The sequence below is a fragment of the Prinia subflava genome, chromosome 13 (genome assembly GCF_021018805.1).
Source record: "Prinia subflava isolate CZ2003 ecotype Zambia chromosome 13, Cam_Psub_1.2, whole genome shotgun sequence".
Classification (NCBI taxonomy): Eukaryota; Metazoa; Chordata; class Aves; order Passeriformes; family Cisticolidae; genus Prinia; species Prinia subflava.
Genome location: NC_086259.1, coordinates 15,052,566 through 15,075,823, shown reverse-complemented (window position 1 = coordinate 15,075,823; position 23,258 = coordinate 15,052,566). Strand labels below are relative to the sequence as shown.

The window sequence follows — 23,258 nt, the reverse complement described above, 5'->3', positions numbered from 1 at the left end:
AAGAGGTGAATTGCAGGGGGGCTCCACGCAGAGACCCCTGAGGCTGGGACAGAGCCAACCAAGCCCCCGACGAAAAGACAATGATTTTTCAATGCTGGTGTGCCAGCCCTGTGGTGAAAAGCTCGGTGAAGGATCCCACCCCAGAGAGCTGCTGCCAGCATCGCCCAGCCCAGCTCGCCCCTGCTGCCTGAGAGGGGCTCAAGGAGGGGCTCCCACGGATCACATCCAGAGCTCAGCACCCCTCCCCGGCTGGGCTGAGCCATGCACGCCCTGTGGGTGCTGGCAGGACTGTCGGTGCAGGGCTGGAGCTGGGGGAGCAGCAGGAGGAGCAGGATGCAGGCTGTGGATAGCAGTCCTGCCCACGGTGAGGAGTGTGAGCGCTGCAGCCTCGAGGGCTATTTCTGCAGACCCGTGGGCACCATGAGGAGACTCGCCTGTGGAGGAGGATGCTTCCAGAAAAGGTCCCCAGGACCAGGGTTGGCCTGGATGGCTCCACAGGTGAGAGCAGTGGCAGGGGCTGGGGGCAAGCAGGGCATAGTCTGTGTCAAAATCAAAGGCTGGAGATGCAAATCAGCACAATGCCTTTGGATTGGAGTTGTTTTCAGGAAACATCCCTGGATGTTTGCTCACAGGCTCTATGTTTATGTTGCTGTTGCTTCCAAGGGGGTTAATTCAGCTGCACGTTTTGCCTGGTGGGCTGGAGGTGAAGATAATTGAATAGAGGTGCCTGAGCCCCAGAGAGCCCCGGTCCCATTTCAGTTGGGATACTGAGTGCCCTGGCCATGCCTTGCTCCCATCTTGTGCACCATTTCCTTCTCCATCTCATCCTTATTGTTTCACCTGACACCTTTCCTGGATCTGCAAATAGATGTGAAAGCCCAGGAAGGTTTACATGAAGTTCCCAGCAAGCTGGCAGCGATTCCATGTCAGTCTGCATAAACCCTGCCTGCTCTGCCAGCTTCTCCTTAATGCCTCCTTGTTTTTCCAGTTGTGAGTGATTGCTGAAGGGATCTCCTGACAGAGAAGACTCGGGTTCACCCTTCACATCCCGTTCACCTCTAAGGCACCTGCATGAAAATCTGGGTGTGGGTCTGCTCCTCTCCATAAGGAGAAATTAAATCAGCTCACGCAGCACCGGGCGCAGGCAGCAGAGCTGAAGCGTGCGGCTGTTTAATATTCATTGGGCGTAGATGTAAAACTTTCCTGTTCTAAAATAGTCTTGCACAGCTCTGTGCTCCTCCTTTTTCCCCAGACCTCAGCAGGAGGCTGGAATTCAATGTTTCCTTTGCTTGTCTTCCCCAATTTCCTCTGGCTCAGCCAGGAAGCAGAAGACCCTCACTGGGTGTAAAGCCTGCTTTGAGGACAGATCCTGGCACCGTGTTTGCAGTTTTCAATTCTATAGTCTGCTGAGAAAGAATCTTTGAAACACCAACACAAGAACAAGAAATTTTGCTTTTGTTTGAGTTTCTGTGGTAGTTATGCATCTATTTTCGTGTTAACAAGAAAACACAATTTTTCCTCCAAAATTTTGGCAGGTAGATTCATGGATCTCTTTGGTGACTCACTCTTAACTGAGTGCAGTTTTCTTCACCATCTCAATTGCACCTTAGAATTAAAAAAAAAAAAAAAAAAAAAAAAAAAAAAAAAAAAAAAAAAAAAAAAAAGGAGAATCTGGTCCAAGTTAGGTCCATAATAAATAAATCACCATGAAATATGCTCCGGTAAGTTAAACTAGAAAGACCTTAGCCTTTTTCCGTGGTGAGTGGGAAGCTGTGATAGCGTGGGGTGGGCTGGAATTCTCCATAGATATCTCTCAGGGTAGATAAAAATGGGGAAGAGATCACACAGCAGTGAATGGAGGCAGTGGGAGCATCCCCACAGTGCCGGGGAAATGGGGATGGATGCAAATGGGCACCGGGGCAGGGCAGGGCTGTGGGGAAGGATTTCTGCTGATGTCCCGCAGCCGCGGGGCTCCGAGCAGTGCAGTGTGAGCGCCGGGATATCCATTATCCCTGGCGGCTCTCAGGGATCCACGGGAGGATCCTGTTCCATCCCCTGGTGCCAAAGCTGCCGAGCTGCGCTGCTGCAGCATCCCGCACACAGCAGCCCTGGGAGCTGGAGCGGCTGCACCGCGCCTGCTGAGCATTCCTGGGGCACAGAGAGGTGACACGGACTGAGCCAAGGACCTGAGGGACCGCGCTGTGCCCGTGCCGGGATGGGCTCTCCGTGGGACCTTGCAGGCAGCTGGATATGGAGCAGGCAAAGCCGGTTAGCAGGAAAGCGGTTTAATTCCATGGGTAAATATCCCACCTCGTTTGCATATTCATCCCTTTGTCGGGCGCAGCTCTCCCGATGCAGCCAGGATCAGCTCAGCCCATCACTCATCACAACATTTTCCTTTGCATGGGTGCATCCCTTTATGACCACAGGGATATTTCCCTCTTCCCTGCACAGGCTCTCACTGATTTACCTCTGCCCATGCCTAAATCAGCTGGATGTTATTTGTGAGCTCTGCATTCCTTCAGCCCCTGCCCCAGCACAGCATTGCCATTTACTACAGCCCCAAATTTCTATTCCCTAAATTATTCAGAATTGCTGCTTTTGCTTCATTTCTTCTCCAAAGACAAGCACACTTTGGAGGGCACTAAAAATAAATGGGTTTGCTGAGAACTCAATCTATTTCTTAAAGAGATGGCTCCCCTCCTTTCTGCCTGTGCAGAGGCAATCTTGTCTTTGCACACCGTGTCACCAGTGTCACCCAGCCAGGGTAACAGGCTCAGTGGCATTGTGGGGGCTTGGCTTCAAGGAGAATACGAGCACCAGAAGTAGTAAAATTCTTCAAAGATCCCAATTGCCCACCTGCAGCTTCTATCTTCAGACCCAAGTTCCCAAGCAGAGGGTCCCAAGGATGCCCTGTAAGCACTGGCTGGGGGAGTGCTGGTGGGCTCCTTCCACACCAGGAGGACCAGGATCTCCTCCTGTCAAGCAGCCATCTCTCCAGAACAGCCAGAATTTTTATTTGCTGGATGAAATGGCCTGGATGGAATTCACCTGGTGTCAAGCTGCCCCCTCTCCGAGCCTGCTCCAAGCAGGATGGGCATCCCCCAGCCAGCAGAGAGGGTTTAGCCTCAGCAAGGACACCTCGTGCTTATTCTTAGCCTTGTTTCTAAGAAGTGCTTTATAAGCAGGAGGAGCCTGTGTTGATTAATGCCATGAAACATTAATGACTTAGGAGGTGAGCTGCAGTCCTCCCACAGAGCAGCTCCCCACTCCCCAGCAGCCAGAGAGGCACAGGATGAGCCCAGCACTGTTTTGCTTGGGCGAGGCACAGGCATTAAAGCCAAACACAAGTTGTACCTGAAGCCAGCTGAAAAATATGACAAAGGTAAAAGGTAGGTAAGAGGGAGAAGGAGGCTGAGGTTTGGTTAGATGGTGTGCACTGAAGTCCGAGATAAGAAATTTGGAAGGGTGGAGGAGTTACCCACCCAACAGCTGCTACATCTCACATGGCACTGCCCTGGCACAGCAGAGGTTTTGTCTGCCTGCTTGCAGCAGGCTGAAAAAGGTGTTGCTTTTGCCATTTGCCTGATATAGAGGAGATTTGCATGGGGGACACAGGCAGAGCTGAGCCAGGCATGCAGCAGCTCCCAGCCGGAGTGGCCAAATCCTTGGATGTGGACAGGCTCTGGGCTGCCCTGGGCTGCCCAAACCCAGCCTAACTGGCTCGAGGGACTTGTCAAGGTGCTGAGCTGCAGAGACATCACCAGCAGCCGAAGCAGCACCCCAGTGCGTTGGATTTTGGCAGCGATCCTTGAAACACCCCTACCCAGCTCCTGCTCTCCACCCAATTCCACACACCCCTATCGCAAGGATCAGAGCCTCGGGGTTGAATTAATGCAACTAGGGAACTTTAAAAGCAGTATTAAACTTCTCAGGAGCATGCTAAGACTTAATTAAAACTCCTGTCATTGTGTGAAATGGCAATGTAGGAATGTAGGAATGTAGGAATGCAGGGGGTTCGCTCCTGCTCTGCAAAGATTTCATGTCGGCTTGGCAAACCATACCTCAGCAAAGGCGAGAAATCCCCTCACCTCATCAAGGAGGAGCAAAATTAGAATAATGAGCTGGTTTATAATTAATTGTGCTCTGGGGACATGTTCTCACGCTGTCTGATGCTTCTGGTGGGAATTTTCTACAGGGAGCACCCCAACATACAATAGGTTTCAGGTATCAGGTATCAGGTGTGCTACCGCCTGCATTCCTAGAGCAGGTTATCAGGTTGCTCGAAGGGAGAGTAGGAGGAGTTACATTTTTTCTGGCATTTGGGAGATTTTTTAGCTGTTTTGAAGATGTAGGTTAAATATTTGCTCAGGGCAGAACAAATACCCAATACAAAGGGCCCCACTCGGTGATGTGTTTCGATCGCTGGAGCTTCCCTTCATCCAAGTAAAAGGCAAATTAACCTGCCTGACTTCACTGCTCCACAGCAGCGATGCTTTTCAGCTCCAGCACGGGCTGGGCTAAAAGCAGAGCTAAACCCGAGCCAGGGTCACTAGCCCCGGGCAATGTGCCCCGTGGCGGGCTGGTGCTGTCCGCGCAGGGCAGCTGCTTTAGCACTGATGGTCATGGATGTATCGAGCCTTCCTGCAACCTGCTGGGGGCTGGCAGGAGGAGCTGCTGGCGGCCAGCCCTGCTCCTCGCTGCCGTTCCCCTGCCTGCCTGCAAAGCGGCATTTCTAAAAATACCTCCAGCGATGTCGTCAGCCGGTGCTCGCTCAGGTCACGGAGACGTGACAGCCAAGAAAAGGAGGATGGGAGCACCGCTGGGGGACCAGGCTGAGATCATCCCAGCCAGAGGAGGAGAATCCCGGCAGAGAGGGGAGCACCAGCAGGGTACCTGCTGCCTGCACAGGCTCCCGTGTGTGCCTGCAGCCCCCCAGACTGTCCAGCAGCAAGCTGGGATCCACGGTGCTCCCTTGAGCCAAACAGCATTGCAGTGCAGGGAAAGGGAGCTGGTACCGGCCAGCAGCGTGCACCCAGAGGAGCCCCACTCCTGGTCCCTGGAGAGCCTGCTCCTGCTGTGCTGGGGCTGCCACAGAGCCACAGAGCTGTCCTTGCCAAAAGCAGCCCAGCAGCTGGGAGGAGTGGGTTTTGTAATGCTCACAGGTGACTATTTGAATAGGGCTGTTGGCACAGAACCCTTCATGCATCTCAGATTTTGCTCCATGCTTATTCATTGAGTTATTCTTCTAAACTGGGGAATTCACACATGTGCCTGCTTAATGTAGACTTACTTGATGTAATTGATACAACTTATGTGCTTTGCATAATTGCAATACCATTATAAACCTGAAGCATTCAAAAGCCAGGAAATTACTTACCAGTTAAAGTAATTTACATAAACATTTATTTTACTCTTTACAGCTCATAAATGAAGTCAGTGATGATATGGCTTTACAGTTGCTATCGCAAAGGGGAAAGCAACTTTCTGTGTGTCAATATTATCCCCAAACCAGCCTCAGGAGCTGCACAGATAATGGGGTACTCATGCAAATTAGACACTGCTTAGGGCCTCTATGGGTAAATGTGTGTACATATGGGTGTGTGTCTACAGGCACACATATCTATATCCATCCATGCCAGGATCCATGCTGGGAATGCCAATAAACCTCCCATGAAGGGAAGGGGAGCCTGGGAGGTTTTCACTGGCTACAGGGGAATGGCAAATGTAGTGCAGAGCTGCAGGCAGCTGCCAGCCCAGGATAGCATTGGCTTCTCAGGGGCAAGTTTCTGTGCCAGGGGCATGGGGACATGGAGGTGACCTTTCACTGCCCCTTTCCCTGGGGTGAGTGGCTAGAGCAGCTTGTCCCTCCCACATCAGTGACTCCCTCACCCATGTGGCTGGCTCATGACAGGGAGTGGAGCTGTGTCTCATGGCGGGTCTCTGAGGATATCCAAGAGGGACTGGCCAGGGTTGAATCCTGCTCCAAACCCAGCCAGGAGTGAGCAAAAGGCTGGGACTGAGTGTGGTGAGATTGGAGGCGGGGGACACATGGTCTGAGGGGAGCACAGCACAGGGCTGGCATCAAACCCTCCTTTCCCAAGGGACAGCCTCTCCTGCACCCCCAAACCTCTGTGGGACACAGGTCAGCCTGCCATCAGGATGTGAGCCATCAGCACAGGGCAGCCGCTGTCACCACCGTGGATGCCAAGTTCAGCTTTGTTATGGGAAATATCCGGCACTGCCAGTTCATTACCATGAACAAGTCATGAGTGACTTGTGTCACCCAAACCAGCCATTACTGTGAGGGCTGTGTGTGCAATACAGGGAGGCAGATACAAATCACACCCTAAAAATGCGTATATATTATATTTAAAGCAGGATTTTCTGCTGCCTTTCTGACACCAGGCCTTTGTAGAGGTCTTGGCCTGTCAGGCTGTTTTCTCCATGCCTGCGGGTTAGAAAATGTTGGTTTTCATGTGATGTCTGTTGAGCCAGCTGGCATTGCTGCCAGTGGATTTTGGGAGCAATGAGGATGTGGCAGAGTGTGAGGAGGGCATCGTTTGGGCAGGCAGGTCCTTGGTGTGCAGGTCACCACTGTCCCCGTGGTCCCCCAGGGTCACGGCTGTGAGCGATGCCAGGAGGGGTGCACGGGTGGGATGCAGTCACTCTGGGACTCCCTGAAGAGCAGCGGGCTTGGGGTGGGAATGGCAGAGACACACTGGGAGTACCCGGGACACACCGGGAGCCCCCAGGGGAGGGTCAGGGCAGCACGGTGGGGGCGGGCCGCCCTGGGAAGGGCACGGGGAACACCGGGGCTCCCCTGCGCTTCCAGGGCTCTGGCAAGAGGGGCCACGGGGACATACCGAGAGCTCTCCGCAGCCGAGACGGGCCGGGCCGGGCCGCCCCTCCGGAGCCCCGCGCCCCCGAAGCCGCCGCCGCTGCCCGGTGCGGAAGGGGAGCCCCGCCTCCGCCGCCCGTCGGGGCTTTCACGGGTTTCCGTGGCAACGAGTGCGGGGCGGAGCTCGGCGTTTCCGTTACCGAAGTGCCCGGGAAGGCGGGGACGGGCCGGGGCCGGTGCCGGGTGCTCCGCGGCTGCCGCCGCCCCGTGCCCGGTGAGTGGCCCCGCGGGGCGGCAGCGGCACCGCCGGCACCGGGGAGCCGGGCTGGACCGGGGCTCCCCCTGGACCGGGGCTCCCTTTGTCTGCGGGCTGGGAGCGCTGGCACGGAGCGCCCGGGGCGCGGCGAGAGCGCGGCTCCCCGTTAGAAAGCGGCGGGCGGTGCCACCGGCACCGGGAGCGGCACCGGGGCTGCGCCTCCTGCTCACGGGCACCGGCACCGGGACCGCCCCGCTGCGGGTCCCGCCCGCCCGGAGCGCCGGTCGGGAGAACAAGGGACCCCGCGGTGGGCCGGGCGGCTCCGTGTCGTGTTCCCCGCCGGAGCGGCCCCGGTGAGGCGCGGCGGAGCGGAGCGGAGCGGGGCGGGCGGAGCGCTGTGCGCGGAGCGGGGCGGGCGGTGCAGTGCGGTGCATTGTGTGCGCTCCGATGCAGTGGGTGCGGTGCCGCCAGGGTGCGGGGCTGCCCGTGATCCCGGAGTTCCTAACTCCCTCAAGTCAGCCCCAGCCCGAGGTTAGGAGGGGCCTGGAGAGGCTTCAGGAATGAGTAAATTAATTACAGACACCGTTTATGTCACATCCGCCGGGAGCACGGAGGGAGCCCGGGGCTGTCCTCTTTTCGGGCGCAAAAAACGGGATTGATGCAACTTCCTGCGGGTTTCGGGAGTCGGAGCCGGTGTTACCGGCGTGTTTTGCTCCAGAACGTCCCACTGGGATTTACAGCTGGACACTGACACCGGCTGAGATGTCTGTGCTTGCGCTTCTCCGCAGAGGTGCTGCTGTGCTCGGGACCCCCGTGCCATGATCACATCCCGCCCTGCCTGGGATCTGGGATCCGGGCCCTCCGCCGGAGCCGCCTGGAAGAGCAAGGACCTTGCCCCGGACGGTGAGTACAGCACGGTGGCTTGTCCTTGCCCCTTGGGGCTCAGCCTGCCGCTCTCACGCCCTGCTCACTGGGGAAGGAGAGGCTGGGAACAGGCCAGCCTGCATTTTTCACATTTCTTTCCGGATGAAGGTCAAGATTTGAGAAACGGGAATTCAGAAGGAGGCACAAAGCTCTGGGCAGCTTCTGGTGAGAAGACAGGGCTGCCTCTGTCTCCCTCCTGGCCCTTCTGAGCGGGAAACTTAGCGAGAAAGGTTAAAATTGAACATGTAAGATAGAAAACAGAATGATCTGCATGGCAGGGCAAATGCAGGGCCTTTGCCTCTTCCCGCCTTGGCTCCTTGGAAGGGCTCCTTATCCCTCCCTGGCGCATGGACTCCATGGGTGAGTTTAGTCGGAGTGTTCCTCTGTGGAGGCTGAGCTGCTTTGCAGCAGGCGGGCAGCTGCTTGCCCCAACCTGCAGCCTCTTGTTGGGAAACAGCCCTTCCCACCTCTCTCACCAGTGGTGCTGAATGGGTTTTGTCAAAGGGGGAGGCTGAACCCCCCCCCCATTTGGGCTATTTTTGCTCTTGTCTTCAGCATTTGCCATCCCTCTGTGCTGGCAGCCGCTTCTCTGGGCACAGCTTCTTCTCTGGCACTCCAGCCAGTCCAGCCAAATGCTGGTTGGCATCAAAGCCTCCAGAACCAGGTTTTCTCAGCACTTTCTCTGCCCAACGGCTGCTGCTGCCCGTGGCGGGATGGGGAACTCATCTCCTGTTATCCGGGCATTCGCCAGCGCTTGGGAAACGCTCAATTTTCATGGCGCGCGCAAAATGTTACGGATAATTAGAGGCTGGGAAGAAGTCCAGAGTGATGCACTCACTTCAGAAGGGCACATCTCCCTCCAGACATTGCTTCCACCTCCGGCCCAACTTCCTCCGGGTGGTTTTAGGGGAAAAAATTGCATTATTGAGGTGTCTTTTGTGAGCTATTGATCTTTTTGCTGCCAGCTGGAGAAGAGATTTGGCCACCCGTGATGGTGGCAGCATTTGTGGCAGACAGGTGGGGAGAGGGCACAGGGTCCCCAAGCAGTGGGGTGTAGCCCTCGCCAGCTGCTTTTCCTGTAGCAGAGGAGGACACAGCCGTGGGAGAAGGCTCCTTGAGTTGCTGTTTCCTTCTGTGTGGCTCAGCAGGACAGGGAAGTGCTGCCCTGGCTGCTTTTGGGTTTGGCTGCTTGACAAATGAAGGAAATATTTGGGGGCAGTGGAGGGAGGTGACGCCGTCAGGGTCTGTCTGTCTGGTTTTGGTGATGCAAGCTGGCTTTGGCAGCTTTTCCGAGATAGCATCGCAGGAAGTGGAGCTGCTTGGCAAGGGGCAGAGCTGGGATATCCCTGGTGAGGGGGACAGATCTGGTCCTGCAGAGGCCAGAAGGGAGCTACACCCTGAATTCTCATTACTAGTCATTGGCAACCAGTCTCCGCCCCCCGGAGGGCTAGTTTTTCTAATTAACATAATTAACATTTTTAATAAAAGTCGTGCACTGTCTCTGCCACACTGGTGTGGTGGCGGCAGCAGGGAGGAGGAGCAGGGGGGTTTGCTGAGCTGGCCAAAGGCTGTCTGTGCTGGGCTCCCAGGTGGATCCAGTGGTGCTCTTTGCTCCATCTCAGGCTGTGGGCAGGACAGGCTCGGCACTGGCAGCGGAGCAGGCGCCTCTCCCCGGGTTCCTCTGCTGCCAGCACTGCTTCACCATAAAATCCTCAGCGTGAACTGGCCGGACACTGCAAACCCCCGTGGGCTCTGCCGGGCTCTCCAGGTGAGGAATGTTGAGCCAGCTGTGGCATGTATGGGGAGGGCAGTTTTAGGGTGATGGGGAGGATGTCCTGCACCCAGCTGGGCTGTCCAGGTGGGAGCCAGCTCGTTCCCTCCCTCACCACAACCAGTTTGTGTCTGAACCCCAGCAGTGTGTGCCTCGAGCAGAGCTGCTGCCTGGGTGGGGAGGGAAAAGCATCTCTGGGGAGAGGACAGGCATAAAAATGGGGAACAGTGCTCATAACAGAATAGCATTTTCTGGGTCACTTATGGGTGATATTGGGAGGAGAGCTCAAGGCAGGAGTGTGATAAGAAAATGCAGTGCCATGAGGTGGTGGGATGGAGGAGAAGAAGGTAGAAGGGTGCCGCAGCCAGGGACAGTGTCGGGACACCATGGTGTAGCTGCCACTAGTTCATTCCAGGCTTCAGGCAAATCATTCAAATTCCCCTTCTTTGAAAAGAAACATCTTCTTATCACACACCAGCCTCAATGAATTCCCTTGGGCAAAACCCTTCTGGAGTCTCAGATGTAGAGGCACCGCAGACACGCGGCTTCTCCAGGAGGATGCTGCCTCCTCCTCCCAAATCACTCCCAAATTACTGGCATGTACCGAGCATTTGTCCCTCTGCTGCAGTGAGGTTTCCCTGGCATCACTGGCCTGTGGGGTGATGCCACAAGCTCTGAGATAAGATTCAGGAAAGAAAAAGCATTATTGAGCAGGGTGAGCTTGGCTGATCATCCCCTTTTATAGCAGCTTTATGAAAGCTCCTTTCAGATTTCCTCTGATTCTTTTGCAGCTGGGTTCCATCCCACAGGGCATGAGCTATGCAAGTCAGGGTCTTTATTTTTAAGGCCATAGAGAGAAAAATTCAGTATAGAATAGAGGAAATAGAGGAAATATTCAGTATAACTGTGTGGCCAAGCTGAGCAAAGCTTTTTATGTGAAGAACTAAAAACACAAGTTCATTGTGGCAGCTTCCCAACACAGAACCCCCTTGGAGGGAGGGTTTCCCCAAACCCCACTGTTCTGTCTTCTGCACTTCCCGCCCTGCCCGCTCCTCCTGGCCAGCCCGTGAAGTGCCAGCTCCTGGCACCGTGTCCAGCACAGTGTGGGCAGTCACTGGCTCAGCTCCCTGACCTGTTTGTGCTCCCAGGCGCTGCGGGACACGACGTGCAAGCGGCGGCAGGAGCCGCGGCCCCGGGCCCCGGCAGCGGCCACGGAGGAGCCGCCTGCAGCCCCCCGAGAGGCTGCGGCTGCCTCCACCATGAACCTGGAGAAAGCAGGTAAGGGGAGAGCAGGGGTGCAGCGTTGGGTGCTCAGGAGGAGGGATGGGATGGAATCAGGGCTTGGGATCTGCCAGTGGGCGTCGAGGAAACCTCTCCTCCTTTGGGGTGTGCAGAGATGTGTGGCTGCGCTCGCTGTGGGAGCGGGTCACAGCAGAAATCCAACACCGGCCAGCTGCTGGCTGGTGACAGGGGCTGATGAATTATTGAGCTGGATGAACAGAGCAGGTGAGCTCCCAGGAACTCACTGCTGTTTCCTCCTTCTTAAGGAAAATGTAATGTCTGTGGAAACGCTTGCAGCATGGGTGGCTGTGCCAGGGTGGGGGAATCCCATGGTTTCCCGTCTTTCTCCATCAGGATTGAATTGTGTGAGCTTGTCAGGGCATATCTCCAAAACTGTTCCTGGTCTGGTCTCCAGCTGCATCCCAGAGCAGCTCCTGAGGTGGGGTAGTGGCTGGGAAGGGGCAGGGATGCAGGAGAAAAGGGGTCTGATTGGCAGTGGTAACAGAGCAGAGTTGAGGAACAGGGATCTCTCCAAATGGCTTTCTGAATTTTGCAAATTTGTGCATTTTGGAAAGCAGGAGGGTCACTGTGCCCTGCCTGCCACACTCAGACCATGCATGACCACCAGCACACCTGCCCAGGGGGAGATGTAACACAGAGCTGGCCAGCATCTCCTCTCCCATGGATGCTGTCACAGGAAGAAGGTGCTGGAGTGTGGAAAAAGGCATGATCCATGGGGGATTTTCCTGCCTGGCAGTTTGACTTGCAGCTGAGTGTTGTGGCTCTCAACCTGGCTCTGCCTTGGTGCCAGCCCCAAGTGAAGGATGTGTGCAGACATGTGGTGTGTCCACAGGAGCCTGGTCCTTCCTGTAATTTTGTCTTATCACTGCCCAGGGAGTGAAAGCTGGAGTTTCTGTAAACTTTGGAGATTTCGGGGTGGGGTTTTTTGTTTTTTGTTTGCGTTTGTTGAATGTTGATTTTAAAGAGAAGACCACAGTCCCCTGCCTGAGCTGGGCTGAGCTTTCAGCATGGAAAGAAAGAAAAGCCAGCACCTGACAGTGCTCTTTTGGGGTATCCAGCCCATGGCAGGAAGACAAAACCTGGTGATCACTTCTGCAAGCACCGCTGGATAAGTCCCATGGCGTACAGTCAGCAGCAGAGTTGTGGTTTGGCCCCAGCATTTCATCTTTTTGCGTGTTACACTGCCTCCTTAACTCCATTTAGGGGTAGAAAATCTGACTCACAGACAAAAAAGTCCCTCTTTTTTGCATTCAGGACGTTTCCCATGAAGCAGGCAGCATCTCCCCGCAGGCAGCGCGATGATTCCCAGCACCAGCTCCATTCCTGGGAAACCTCAGGTTTCTGGTGGCAGCAGATGAACTCCAGGGCAGGCAGGGCAGGGCGCCGGGCAGCCGGGATCCTGACCATCAGTTCTGCCACTGCACTGCCTCATCCCCACACTGGGAATGAGTCACGCCAGCTCATTGCTTCTTGGGAACTACCAGGTCATTTGGTAGGCTCTGATCTACGGCCAGGTTGGCTTCTGTCAGCACTGGTGGCTCTATTAACATGCAGAAAGTGATGTTTAAAATAATGCTAGGAAGGTTAGAAAGCCAAACACACAAGGATTAGGCAATATGGCCATTCAGGGGACCTGTATAATTTTAATTCTGCTTCCATTATGTTTGTGTGTAATGACGCAGACTTTAATGACATGATCACACACTGCTTTTCCACCGGCACCTGCTCATTCGGAAGAAAGGATGCCGGGGTGAATCAGCGTCGTGCTGAGGGCGGTTGTTATCTGAGAGAGGCAGCAGCATTTTGGCGTGTGATGGGGCTGGGTCATGGTGCAGTGGTGTGGGCAGGTGCTCTGTGTTGCGAGCAGATCCCATTGGGATGCTCTGCTGGCATTGGCAGATCCCTTTGTCTCCCACCCAGCTGGACCCCACTGTTAGCCAGGCCTGCTCTGCTAAGCACCTTGGCACTCAGGATGCACCTCTGACACATCACTGAACTCTCTGGGACTAGTGCAGGTCCAGTTTCCTGCATTGCCATCTCCAGGCCAGCCCCTGGGGCCTCGCCATGGCTGGCACTCTGCTCCCCGGCGAGGTGGCCGTGTCCTGAGCAGCTGCACCTTTGCTCACGCTGCAGGAGGGAGGCTCTGCGGTGGGAAACGCGCCAGCCTGCCCGCGGCCCGGCCCTTCCCCGTCATCCAGGAGGTGATGGCCTCCATGGCACATCTGCAGAAGGAGAAGCTGCGGCTGCAGGAGGAGCTGCTGGAGCTGCAGGAGAAGCTCGCTGCCCAGGAGAACAATGAGCTCTCCCTCTCTCTCCAGCTGCAAGGCCAGGTATGGTGGGGACAGGGTGACACAAGGGGTCTGTCAGGGTCTTCAGCCTCAGGCTGTGGCTTGGCTGGAGCACTGTGGCATGCAGTTAGTGATGGCTGCACTTGGAAGGAGTGTAGGACCTCCATCACTGAGCACTTTCTTCACTGTGTGTTACTGTGCACCAGCTTTGGCTGTGCCTCCTTTGGGATGCCTGCAGTCCCCAGTGACACCGCAATAGAGCTGACAAGGGTGTGTGGCTCTGTGGTCATGACATGGCCAGGAGGGCTTTGGTCATCAGGATGCAGCTCTGCACCAGTCATCCATCCACTCATACAGCACGGCTGCCTCAGGGTCAGCTTGTTAGACTGACCTGGCAGTTTCATTTTAGTGACTTTCAGCAGGTGAAAAGTGAATGTGAAGGCACAGAATTGCCTGATGAAGGGACAGGTTTTGGCCACTGTGACACTCTCCCTCAAAACCATCTCCTGCACTGATGCAGGCACATCCTCAGCACGAGTCCTGGGTTGTTCCAGGGACATGGAAGTTTTGGCTGCTCATAAAGAGATTTGCATGTGGCTGTTGTGGAAGCTGTTACAGTCAGGTTCTGCTTGTTCCACGGGTGTCAGAAAGGAGGAGGTAATTGTCCTGCATTTGGTTGGCATGCTCTGCATGACACAAGCGTGAGCGCAGCGGGACCTGGCCCTGCGCTGGCCAGTTCAGCAGCGAGCGCAGCCGACGCCAGCCAGGGTGAAGAGCTGGCCCAAACTTCCAAAGCTTTGGGATGGCCGGGCCACGGCTTGAGCCAGATCCAGCTGCCAAGGAGTCCCTGTCATGTCCAGAGAGCAGGATGCAGCTGGAGATGCCCGAGCAGGTAGGGGATGGAGGAGCATTGACGTTTCTGGGCGCCACGGCACAGGGAACGGTGGGCAGGCTCCGGCGTGTGCGCTGACTGATTGGGCTGGCGGCTTTCCCGGAACAAGCCGCGACTCTTTCCTTGTCAGTACCTCCCCTCCCTTAAAAATCCTTATAAAAATAACTTAATAATCTTTCTCAGTGGATATGGAAATGGGGTGTTCCCACTTGAATGCTCGGTGCTCACTTGGCCCCCAGCCAGAGCCAGGGAGATTTGCTGTGGAAGGAGGGGGATCCTGATCCTGGCTGGGAGCAGCCGCCTTTCCCCACCTGGAGCTGGGGAGCTCCAGCTGTGCCCAGCACAGGGCACACAGAGGGGCTGCCCACCCTGCTGCCATCTCTGCAAGGGCGTGGCTGAATAATTTACCAGATTAATTACAGCCCCATGTCAGCACATCTGCATTGGTTATTAATCAGCAGTTCCTAAATTATGGTCCACGGAGGGCCAGTTGCTTGCGGGTTATTGGGATGGGGCAATATCCAGGCACGTCCCAGAGTGGGGTTTGGCAGCTTTCTGGAGTGGGGAAACTGGGAGCTGGGCTGGGACCTGGGGAATGGTGGTCAAGCAAGGGACAGAGCAGGTGGGCAAACCCCCCTACAACACAGCCCATGAGACTGCTGGCCTCACCAAGCACCCACTGCTGCTGTTTATTCCAATAACTGCAGATTTGGGGAGAGCCTCACTGGTCTCTGCACAAAAAAAGGTTGAGGATTGTTGAAATCCACATGGTTTTGCAGGGAGGGTAGCCTGGTCCCATGAGATTGGCAGATGCCCAGAGGGGGTTGATGGAGAGTATCATCCCATGCGACTCAGACAAGTGGCCTTCTTGAAGGGCTCTTGCTCCCTCTTTGTACCAAGATAATTTTCCTAGAAAGTAAAATAGAGAAGGTAAAGCAAAGCTGGTTGTCAGGGCAGGACAAGGCACTTCTGCTCTTCAAACACAGTTATGGATAGGTTTGTTTTTTCCCTTCTCCAAAGATGATGCCTTTTTATTTTTTTAATAATGGTTTCTGCTAGTGCTCAACATGGACAAATTATACCCATGGTTGAACAAGGTCAAAGCAAAGCTTTCATTAATGCTCATTGTAATCAGATCGTGTGAATCAGGTGCTCAGAGCCAGGTGGAAAATTAAAGCATAACAAAAGTGTGAGCCAGCCTGGATGTTGGTGGCTGGGGCAGCACTGCAGGGAAATCTGTGGAGGTGCCTCCTGGTTAACCCAGGCTGTGTTCACAGGTGGAAACTCTGAAGGCAAAGCTCCTGGAGCAGGCACAGGAGATCAGCCGGCTGCGCTCCGAGCTGGTGAGCTGCCACTGGGGTGGGACTGAGCCACCCTCGCCCTGAGGGACGCTGGAGCTCTGGGTCACTGAGGAGGAAGAGGGAACACGGGGTGGGTGGAGATGGATTGAACCTCCCCAGGGTCACAGTTTGGACCATGCAGGCCAAGGGACACTGAGGAAGAAAAGTGTGGGATTTTCTGTCCAATGCAATGTCATGCTGGTGACCCTGGGGCTGTCACCCTGTGGTGGGAAGTGAAGCCCCTCTGTGGGCTGGGGCTCCCCTGGGGCAGCAGGAGGCTCTCAAAGCAGCAAGCTGAGTGATTCCCAATGGGGCAGGCAGGGACTCCCTGGGAACGGCACACTGAGGGCTGCTCCACGCCGTGGGCTGGGGGATCCATGAGGACAGCAGGCTGGGGCTCCCTGGGGGTCTGTGGAGATTCCATGTGCTCTCCCATCCGCTCCCGGCGCAGGGCGGCACCGATGCGGAGAAGCACCGGGACCTGCTGGCGGCCGAGAACGAGCGCCTGCGGCAGGAGATGAAGGCGTGCGAGGCGGAGCTGCGGGAGCTGCAGCGGCAGCAGCAGGCACCGTGCCGGGACTGCCCCCACCTGCAGGTGAGCCGGCGGTGGTGGCAGTGGTGGTGGCAGGGTGGCGGCCACCTGTGGGTGACATGGCCTTGGCTGTCCTGTCCTTTGCCAGGAGAACGCCGGGCTGCAGGAGCAGCTGTCCCAGCTGCAGCGGGAGGCAGAGGAGACGCGGGCCAAGCTGGTGGAGCTGGACCTGGAGGTGCAGCAGAAGACGAACCGCTTGGCTGAGGTGGAGCTGCGGCTCAAGGACTCCCTGGCTGAGAGGGCAGAGGAGGAGGAGCGGCTCAGCCGGCGGCTGCGAGACAGCCAGGAGACCATCGCCAGCCTCAAGTCCCAGCCCCAGCAGATAAAGGTGAGCTCTGCATTTTTCCTGGTCGGGCTGGGTGCCTTACAGTGCCCAGTAGGTGCCCTGCAAGTGCTGCCTGTCTCTCTGCTCTGAGCACATCAGCATAGCACCAGGATTTCCTAAATTATCTCCCCCTGGGCCAGCAACAGCTCCATCCCAGGCCCTTCAGGTGCTGTTTCCCCAGTACACCCCATGTGTGGGTGCTTTCCCCTGCAGTACATCATCAAGACGGTGGAGGTGGAGTCAGCCAAGGCAAAACAAGCCCTGTGCGAGACCCAGTCCCGAAACCAGTACCTGCAGGAGCAGGTGGGGATGCAAAAGCAGGTGCTGAAGGAGATGGAGCAGCAGCTGCAGAGGTCCCAGAAGACAGAGGCTCAGCTCCGAGCTCAGGTCTGAGTGCGATAGGTGCCAATCAGAACTCCCCCCACATTCTCTGCCTGCCTGTTGCCTGCCAGGTGACACGGTGTGGCAGCAGATGGGCACTCAGTGTCATCTCCCACTTGCTCCTCTCCCAGATCACAATGTACGAGGCTGAGCTGGAGCGAGCCCATGGGCAGATGCTGGAGGAGATGCAGGCAATGGAGGAGGAGAAGAACCACGCCATTGAAGAGGCATTTTCCCGCGCCCAGGTGGAGATGAAGGCAGTGCATGAGAACCTGGCAGGTGAGGAGGGTGCAGGGGGCTCACAGGGTTGCCTGACTGGTGTTGGGGTGTCCTCATCTGCCCCTCACCCTGCCTGGTGCCTGCAGGTGTCCGGACCAACCTGCTGACGCTGCAGCCGGCGCTGCGCACCCTCACCCATGACTACAACAACCTGAAGCGCCAGGTCCGCGACTTCCCCCTGCTGCTCCAGGAGACCCTGCGCAGCGCCAGGGCCGAGGTGAGTCCCCCAGGAACACCACCCTGCACCCCTCCATGCAGGCTGGAGGTGCTGGGGTGTCACTGAGCCTCTGGTCTCCACTGTCCCCAGATCAGCCAGGCCATCGAGGAGGTGCACAGCACCAACCGGGAGCTGCTGCGCAAGTACCGGCGGGAGCTGCAGCTCCGCAAGAAATGTCACAACGAGCTGGTGCGGCTCAAAGGTGTGCAGGCTGTGGTGTCCCTGAGGTGGGACAGGAGGGACACGGGACTGTCCCCATGAGGTGGTTGGGTTGGCTGCATGATGTTTCAGCCCACCTGGCTGACTCCCTGCTCCTCTCCTCCAAGGAAACATCCGTGTTTTTGGGCGAGTCCGCCCCATCACAAAAGAGGATGGGGACGGCCCTGAGGCAGCCAATGCTGTGACCTTCGATGCTGACGATGACGCTGTCCTGTACCTCCTGCACAAGGGGAAGCAGGTGTCCTTTGAACTGGATAAGGTCTTCCCCCCACAAGCGTCTCAGGAGGAGGTGAGTGCTACCATCCACACTGCTGGTGTGAGGGGAAGGCAGCCACCTTCTTCTCACTCTCCCCTGTCTCCCCCAGGTGTTCCAGGAGGTTCAAGCACTGGTCACTTCCTGCATTGATGGCTACAATGTCTGCATTTTTGCCTATGGGCAGACAGGGGCAGGAAAAACCTACACAATGGAGGTGAGTTTGCTTGGCTTCGTTTCCATCATCTTCCTCAGCTTCACACCCTGCAGTGCCCAGTTTTTTCACCCAGGCTGGTGGCCAGCTCAGACCTGGTGTGCACCAGTGCTGGTCACTGCTGCTCCACAGCATCCCCCAGGCTTTGCTTCTGCTCAGAAAAAATATGGAATAAAATGCCAAAGAGTGTTTTTTCCCCATTTGTCACCTCAATCCTTCAGGGGACGGCAGCAAACCCAGGGATCAACCAGCGGGCCCTGCAGCTCCTCTTCTCCGAGGTGCGGGGCAAAGCGGCCGACTGGGACTACACCATCACTGTCAGCGCCGCCGAGATCTACAACGAGGCCCTCAGGTACAGGCAGGGGAAGAAGCTTTTTTGGACACCAGCCCATGCTGCTCTCCCCCACATCCCTCCACCCCTGTCTAGGCCTCACAGCTTGTCCCAGGGCCCCGAGCGCTGCATTTGGCCCTTCAAGGATTTATTTTTAATTTAGTTGGTGCACACTGCCCTTCCTGTGAGCTGCATTGCTTACACAGGCTCCCAGCTGTGCCATCACTCCCACTCTCTGGCCCTGCAGTGGCAGGGGCATCCCCTTCTCCCCCCCTCCCCTGTCCCTGGACACTATATTTAGGAATTTGTAACTGGGAGCTGAAAGCATGACAAATATTTTCCTTCCTAGTCCAGCCACGTGAGGGGAGGAGCCTGGGAGGACATCCATGAGAAAAACCAGGAACAGGGATGGGAGTGTGGTCTGAGTTGGGTGAGAGGAAGCACATGGGAGCCAAGAGAGTTAAGGTCTATACATAGGATGTGCAGCTTTCCTGGGAAGAGATGGCTGCCCTGGCAGTGTTGGCACACAGCCCTGAGCCGTGGAATGGATGCCAGCACCCCACTGGGATGGGAATGATAACGGGTGCCCCTTTGCCCAGGGACTTGCTGGGGAAGGAGCCGCAGGAGAAGCTGGAGATCAAGCTGTGCCCTGATGGCAGCGGGCAGCTCTACGTGCCCGGGCTCACCGAGTTCAGGGTGCAGAGCGTGGAGGACATCAACAAGGTGTGGGGACATGGGGGCAGTGGGCACAGGAGGGTGGCAGCAGGGGTGCAGTGAACTGGGGAGGGGTCTTTGGTGTGTGTGACTCTTGGATTTGGGAGCATTTGTGAAGCCACAGGGAGCAACAGAGACCAAAATAGGTCCCTGGGTGTGATGTGACGGTCACTGTCCCACGGGATGGGCCACAGGGGGTTAAAAATAAAAGCGTGGGGCCCAGAGAGTTCCTGAGGGATTAGTGGGATGCGGCTGTCACCGCAGTGCCCTGCCTGTCACCCCCTGTCCTTGGTGCATCACCCAGGCTGAGACCTGACAGCCGTCATTACCCTGATGCTCCAGGCACCCCGTGGGGGGCTGATGCTCAGGTTACATCCCTGGCCATCCCTGGGTCACAGGGGATTTGTGGTGGGACTGGGGCAGGTTTGCCTCACCCCTTCAACTCCCCGGGCTCCCCCAGGTCTTCGAGTTTGGCCACATCAAGCGGGTGACAGAGTGCACCAACCTGAACGAGCACAGCTCTCGCTCCCACGCCCTCCTCATCGTCACCGTCCGCGGCCTCGACCGCAGCACAGGGCTCCGCACCACAGGTGGGTGGCACACAGCAAACCCTCACCGGTGCCCCTGGGCTGTGGCATCCCAGGGGCGTGCAGGGCCGGGCACTGATGGTGGGGTTTGGCTGTGTGTCCTCAGGGAAGCTGAACCTGGTGGACCTGGCGGGCTCGGAGCGCGTCGGGCGCTCGGGCGCAGAGGGCAGCCGGCTCCGCGAGGCGCAGCACATCAACAAATCCCTGTCGGCTCTGGGAGATGTCATCTACGCCCTGCGCTCCCGCCAGGGCCACGTGCCCTTCCGCAACTCCAAGCTGACCTACCTGCTGCAGGACTCGCTCAGCGGCGACAGCAAGACCCTCATGATGGTGCAGGTAGGGCTGGGCACCCTGTATCCCCACAGCCAGTCCATGTCATTTCTGAGTCCCTGCTCGCCCCAGCACTGAGGCAGGTGGGAGGGAGGCTGGAGGCAGGAGCTGGGCTGGAATCAAGGGATGGGATTTGCCCATGGGACATCACCCCAATCATGGTGCCAGCAGCAGCTCTCTCCCTGTCTCTGCACCCTAGATGAGGCCAAGGAATGGGAATCAACTCAGGTCCACAATCCTGCCCTCCCTGTCTACACATGGATGCTATCCCTATGGGCACAATCTCTTTGTATATTGTCATCTCCCCATTTTCTCTTTTTCTTGGAGGATTTTAAGCTCTGGCAGTGTTTCCACCCCTGCCCTGCAACCCCCACTCCCAGCTGCTGGAGCCCACACTGAGTCCCGGAGGGGGCTGCTCGAGGCCCACACCTGCCACGGCTATTCCCAGCCTCTCCTCGCACTGGGGCAGCTGGTGACAGGGAATCCAGCTGGCCCAGGCATGGATGGACGGGGCTAGCCTGGGAGGGGCAGGTTAATAATAGCATTTCACCAGCCAGCAGCAGCAGTTTTTCCAGGGGGGAGCCCCTGGGGTGCACAGGCAGCTGCCAGGGTGACTTTGTGCCTGCTCCTCCCTGGCTGCAGGTCTCCCCTGCCGAGAAGAACACCAGCGAGACGCTGTGCTCCCTGAAGTTTGCCGAGAGGGTTCGCTCCGTGGAGCTGGGTCCTGTCTCCCGCAAGGCTGAGCTGGGCTCCTGGCCCAGCCAGGAGCACCTGGAGGTACTCTAGACACTGCTGGTGCCCTTCCTCTTCACCCTCACCCCAGGGATCCCCCCTGTTTTGCCCCAGCATGTGGTCCCCAGAGCTGGTGGATGTTCCCCTATAGCCATCTCCATTGGGGACAATCACCTGGTGGGATGCAGGTTGTCCCCAAACTGCAGTGTCCAGCCAATTCTGCCACCTTGGCTGTTCCAAGCCCTGTTTTGCAGCAGCCCCATGGTAGCCCCTGAGAACATCTGGGCACCACTACCCAGGCTCGCACTATCTGTCTGTGAGCCCATTCCCATTCCTTCCCTCTGGGGCCTGGCCTGGGCTGACCCTGGGGCTGTGTCCCCTCTCCTCCCAGGGTGACTCGCCGGGCTCTGCAGCACCCCCTGGCCGGGGCCACGCATCCCCCAGCCCGGGGCAGCTCTCCAGTCGCTCTGCCTCCATCCGCAGGAAGCTCCAGACCTCAGGTGGGTGGTGGGACACCTTGACAGCTTGAGAGCCCAGACAGGGTCCCTCTGTCCCAGGAGGCTCCAGCCAGCAGCCCATGGCAAAGCCTGTAGCAGGGAGTGAGCAGCTCTGTAGTCAGCTCATTAGCTAATGGCTAATTAGCCATGGTTAGCACTTCCTCAAGAGTGCCCTGGTTTGAAGGCACTGCTGATGGTTTGGGGGACAAGGGGAGGGCAATGCTACCAGGCTGAACCTCTTTCCCCTTCGATTTCAGCCTGACTTAGGGGCAGCTGTGGCTGCCAGGTGAGTGCCTGCGGCCGGTGCTGGTGGAGGGCTCTGCTTCCCCCCGCTTCCCAGGCAGGGCAGGGCTGCTGGACTGTGCAGGGGTGCTCCTGGGAATGCTTGTGGTACCAGCTCCTGCTACAATGGCACCAGACAGGGCTGGGGCATCAGTGGCTGTGCTCCTGCCTGCTGTAACCCATGCATGTCTCCCCTCAGGGAAGCTGAGGGCAGTCCCCCTGTGATGAGTGCCAGCCACGGCAGCAAACCCGCTGCAGGACCCAGCCCTTCACAGTGACAGACGGCTGCTGGAAGACATGAAGGCTTTGGTGCCACTCCCTTGGCCACCAGAACCCATGACCAGAAGGTGATGCACCTCTCACCATGAGCAACATGAGGTCAGCGTCTCCCAGCAGCCAGCCTCCGCCTCTCAGGATAGGGGACAGTGGTGCTGGGCAGAGATCTGCCCCCTCAGATGCTCAGCTCTGAGTTTATTTTTGCTGGACAGATGTTTTTAGTCAGAGCAGGGAGCTGCTGCATGCTCCTTCCATCTCTCCAGCTTTTACAATGAGATCTGGCTGGAAGGGGTGCACAGAGTCCAACCAGCCCCTGGCCCTGCCTCTGCTGCTGCCATAGGGCCAGCCTGGCCACAGCTCCTGCAAGACTGCGTCTGGGCAGCTGCCCAATGTCTTTCAGAGCAGTGCTTCCTCCACTTTAATCCACAAAAAACCCCAGCAGCTCCTTTCCTCAGTTTCTCAAGCCCTGTTGTTGCATGAAGGCCCCTGGTGCTGTGCATGAGCCGAGCTGCCCTTCCTCGTGGTGCTGGTGCTGCCAGGGCCCCATACTGGCACCAGGGGGGATGGAGCAGTCTCAAATGAAGCTATTGTAAAGTTATTTACCAGTTGTCTTGTCAAGAGGGATCACAGTGTGGTCGAGATGAAAGTGTTTGAAATATTTATACCTGTTTACATGGTCTTGGAATGGAAAACTAATGGAAAACAAAGAGACCCCAAACTGCCAGCCCAAAAGCCTCTTGGCTTATGTATGGGGATGGTGGTTGGCAGGGGCATGGGAGGGGATGGCACTGCCCTTGGACCTCTCAACACCCACCTGTGGGTACATTTCCTCCTGCTGCAACCCCCTGCTGGATGCACTGATGGCTTTTTCCACCACAGCCCTCTCCTCTCACGCTTCCACAGCGTATTCTATTTAAAAACAAAAAAGGGAAAAATAAATTTAGCCTTTTGTAAGATTAGATGTTTCTATGTATTTTAATAATTAAAAAATATCCTGTTTTGTAACAAAACTTATTTTAAATAAACTCTTAAAGCCAGTCCTCCTGCGCTGCGCAGTTCTTGAACCCTGCTTGAGGTGGGGTGGGTGCTTCTTCCCTCCTCCCAGCATCTCCCATAGGGCTGGAAAAGCCCATCATATCCTTCCTCTTGCAGCTGTCCCCAGGGCCAGCCTGGCAGCACAGTCCCCACCCTGGTTTGCAGCTATCAGGCTCCTGCAATTAGCAGGAGAGCAGTGGTTAAATAAATCCACAGTGAGTCCCAATGCGCCCATGTCCTGCTCCACCTTGTCCTGCCCGGCCTCAGGCAGGTGAGGCTGGTGGTGGCAGAGCCTCTTCACGCCTCATGGGGGTCCAGGCATGGGATTATCACCAGATAAAGCAGGAACCAGCTGCAGAGCAGGACACACACCCTGGGAG

General features: G+C 56.7%; 1 protein-coding gene across 9 annotated transcripts; it reads left to right on the top strand.

Annotated features, from left to right (window-relative positions):
• The first annotated feature begins 246 nt into the window (after positions 1 to 246).
• KIFC3 (kinesin family member C3) lies at positions 247 to 22,875 on the top strand. 9 transcript variants are annotated; one of them, XM_063410578.1, is made up of 21 exons: positions 247 to 498; positions 7,886 to 8,000; positions 9,644 to 9,789; positions 10,941 to 11,070; positions 13,228 to 13,424; positions 15,552 to 15,617; positions 16,066 to 16,209; positions 16,295 to 16,534; positions 16,745 to 16,918; positions 17,044 to 17,191; positions 17,278 to 17,408; positions 17,499 to 17,610; positions 17,735 to 17,916; positions 17,993 to 18,097; positions 18,316 to 18,446; positions 19,025 to 19,148; positions 19,600 to 19,729; positions 19,833 to 20,062; positions 20,699 to 20,833; positions 21,180 to 21,288; positions 21,767 to 22,875. In XM_063410578.1, the coding sequence occupies exons 1-21, from the start codon at positions 262 to 264 to the stop codon at positions 21,790 to 21,792; spliced, it is 3,012 nt and encodes a 1,003-aa protein (XP_063266648.1). In that variant the 5' UTR covers positions 247 to 261; the 3' UTR covers positions 21,793 to 22,875. The 9 variants fall into 9 exon arrangements, with proteins under 9 accessions (XP_063266648.1, XP_063266647.1, XP_063266646.1 ...); XM_063410577.1 differs by having other exon boundaries at positions 9,611 to 9,789; XM_063410576.1 differs by lacking the exon at positions 247 to 498 and adding an exon at positions 6,693 to 7,115.
• Positions 22,876 to 23,258: the final 383 nt, after the last annotated feature.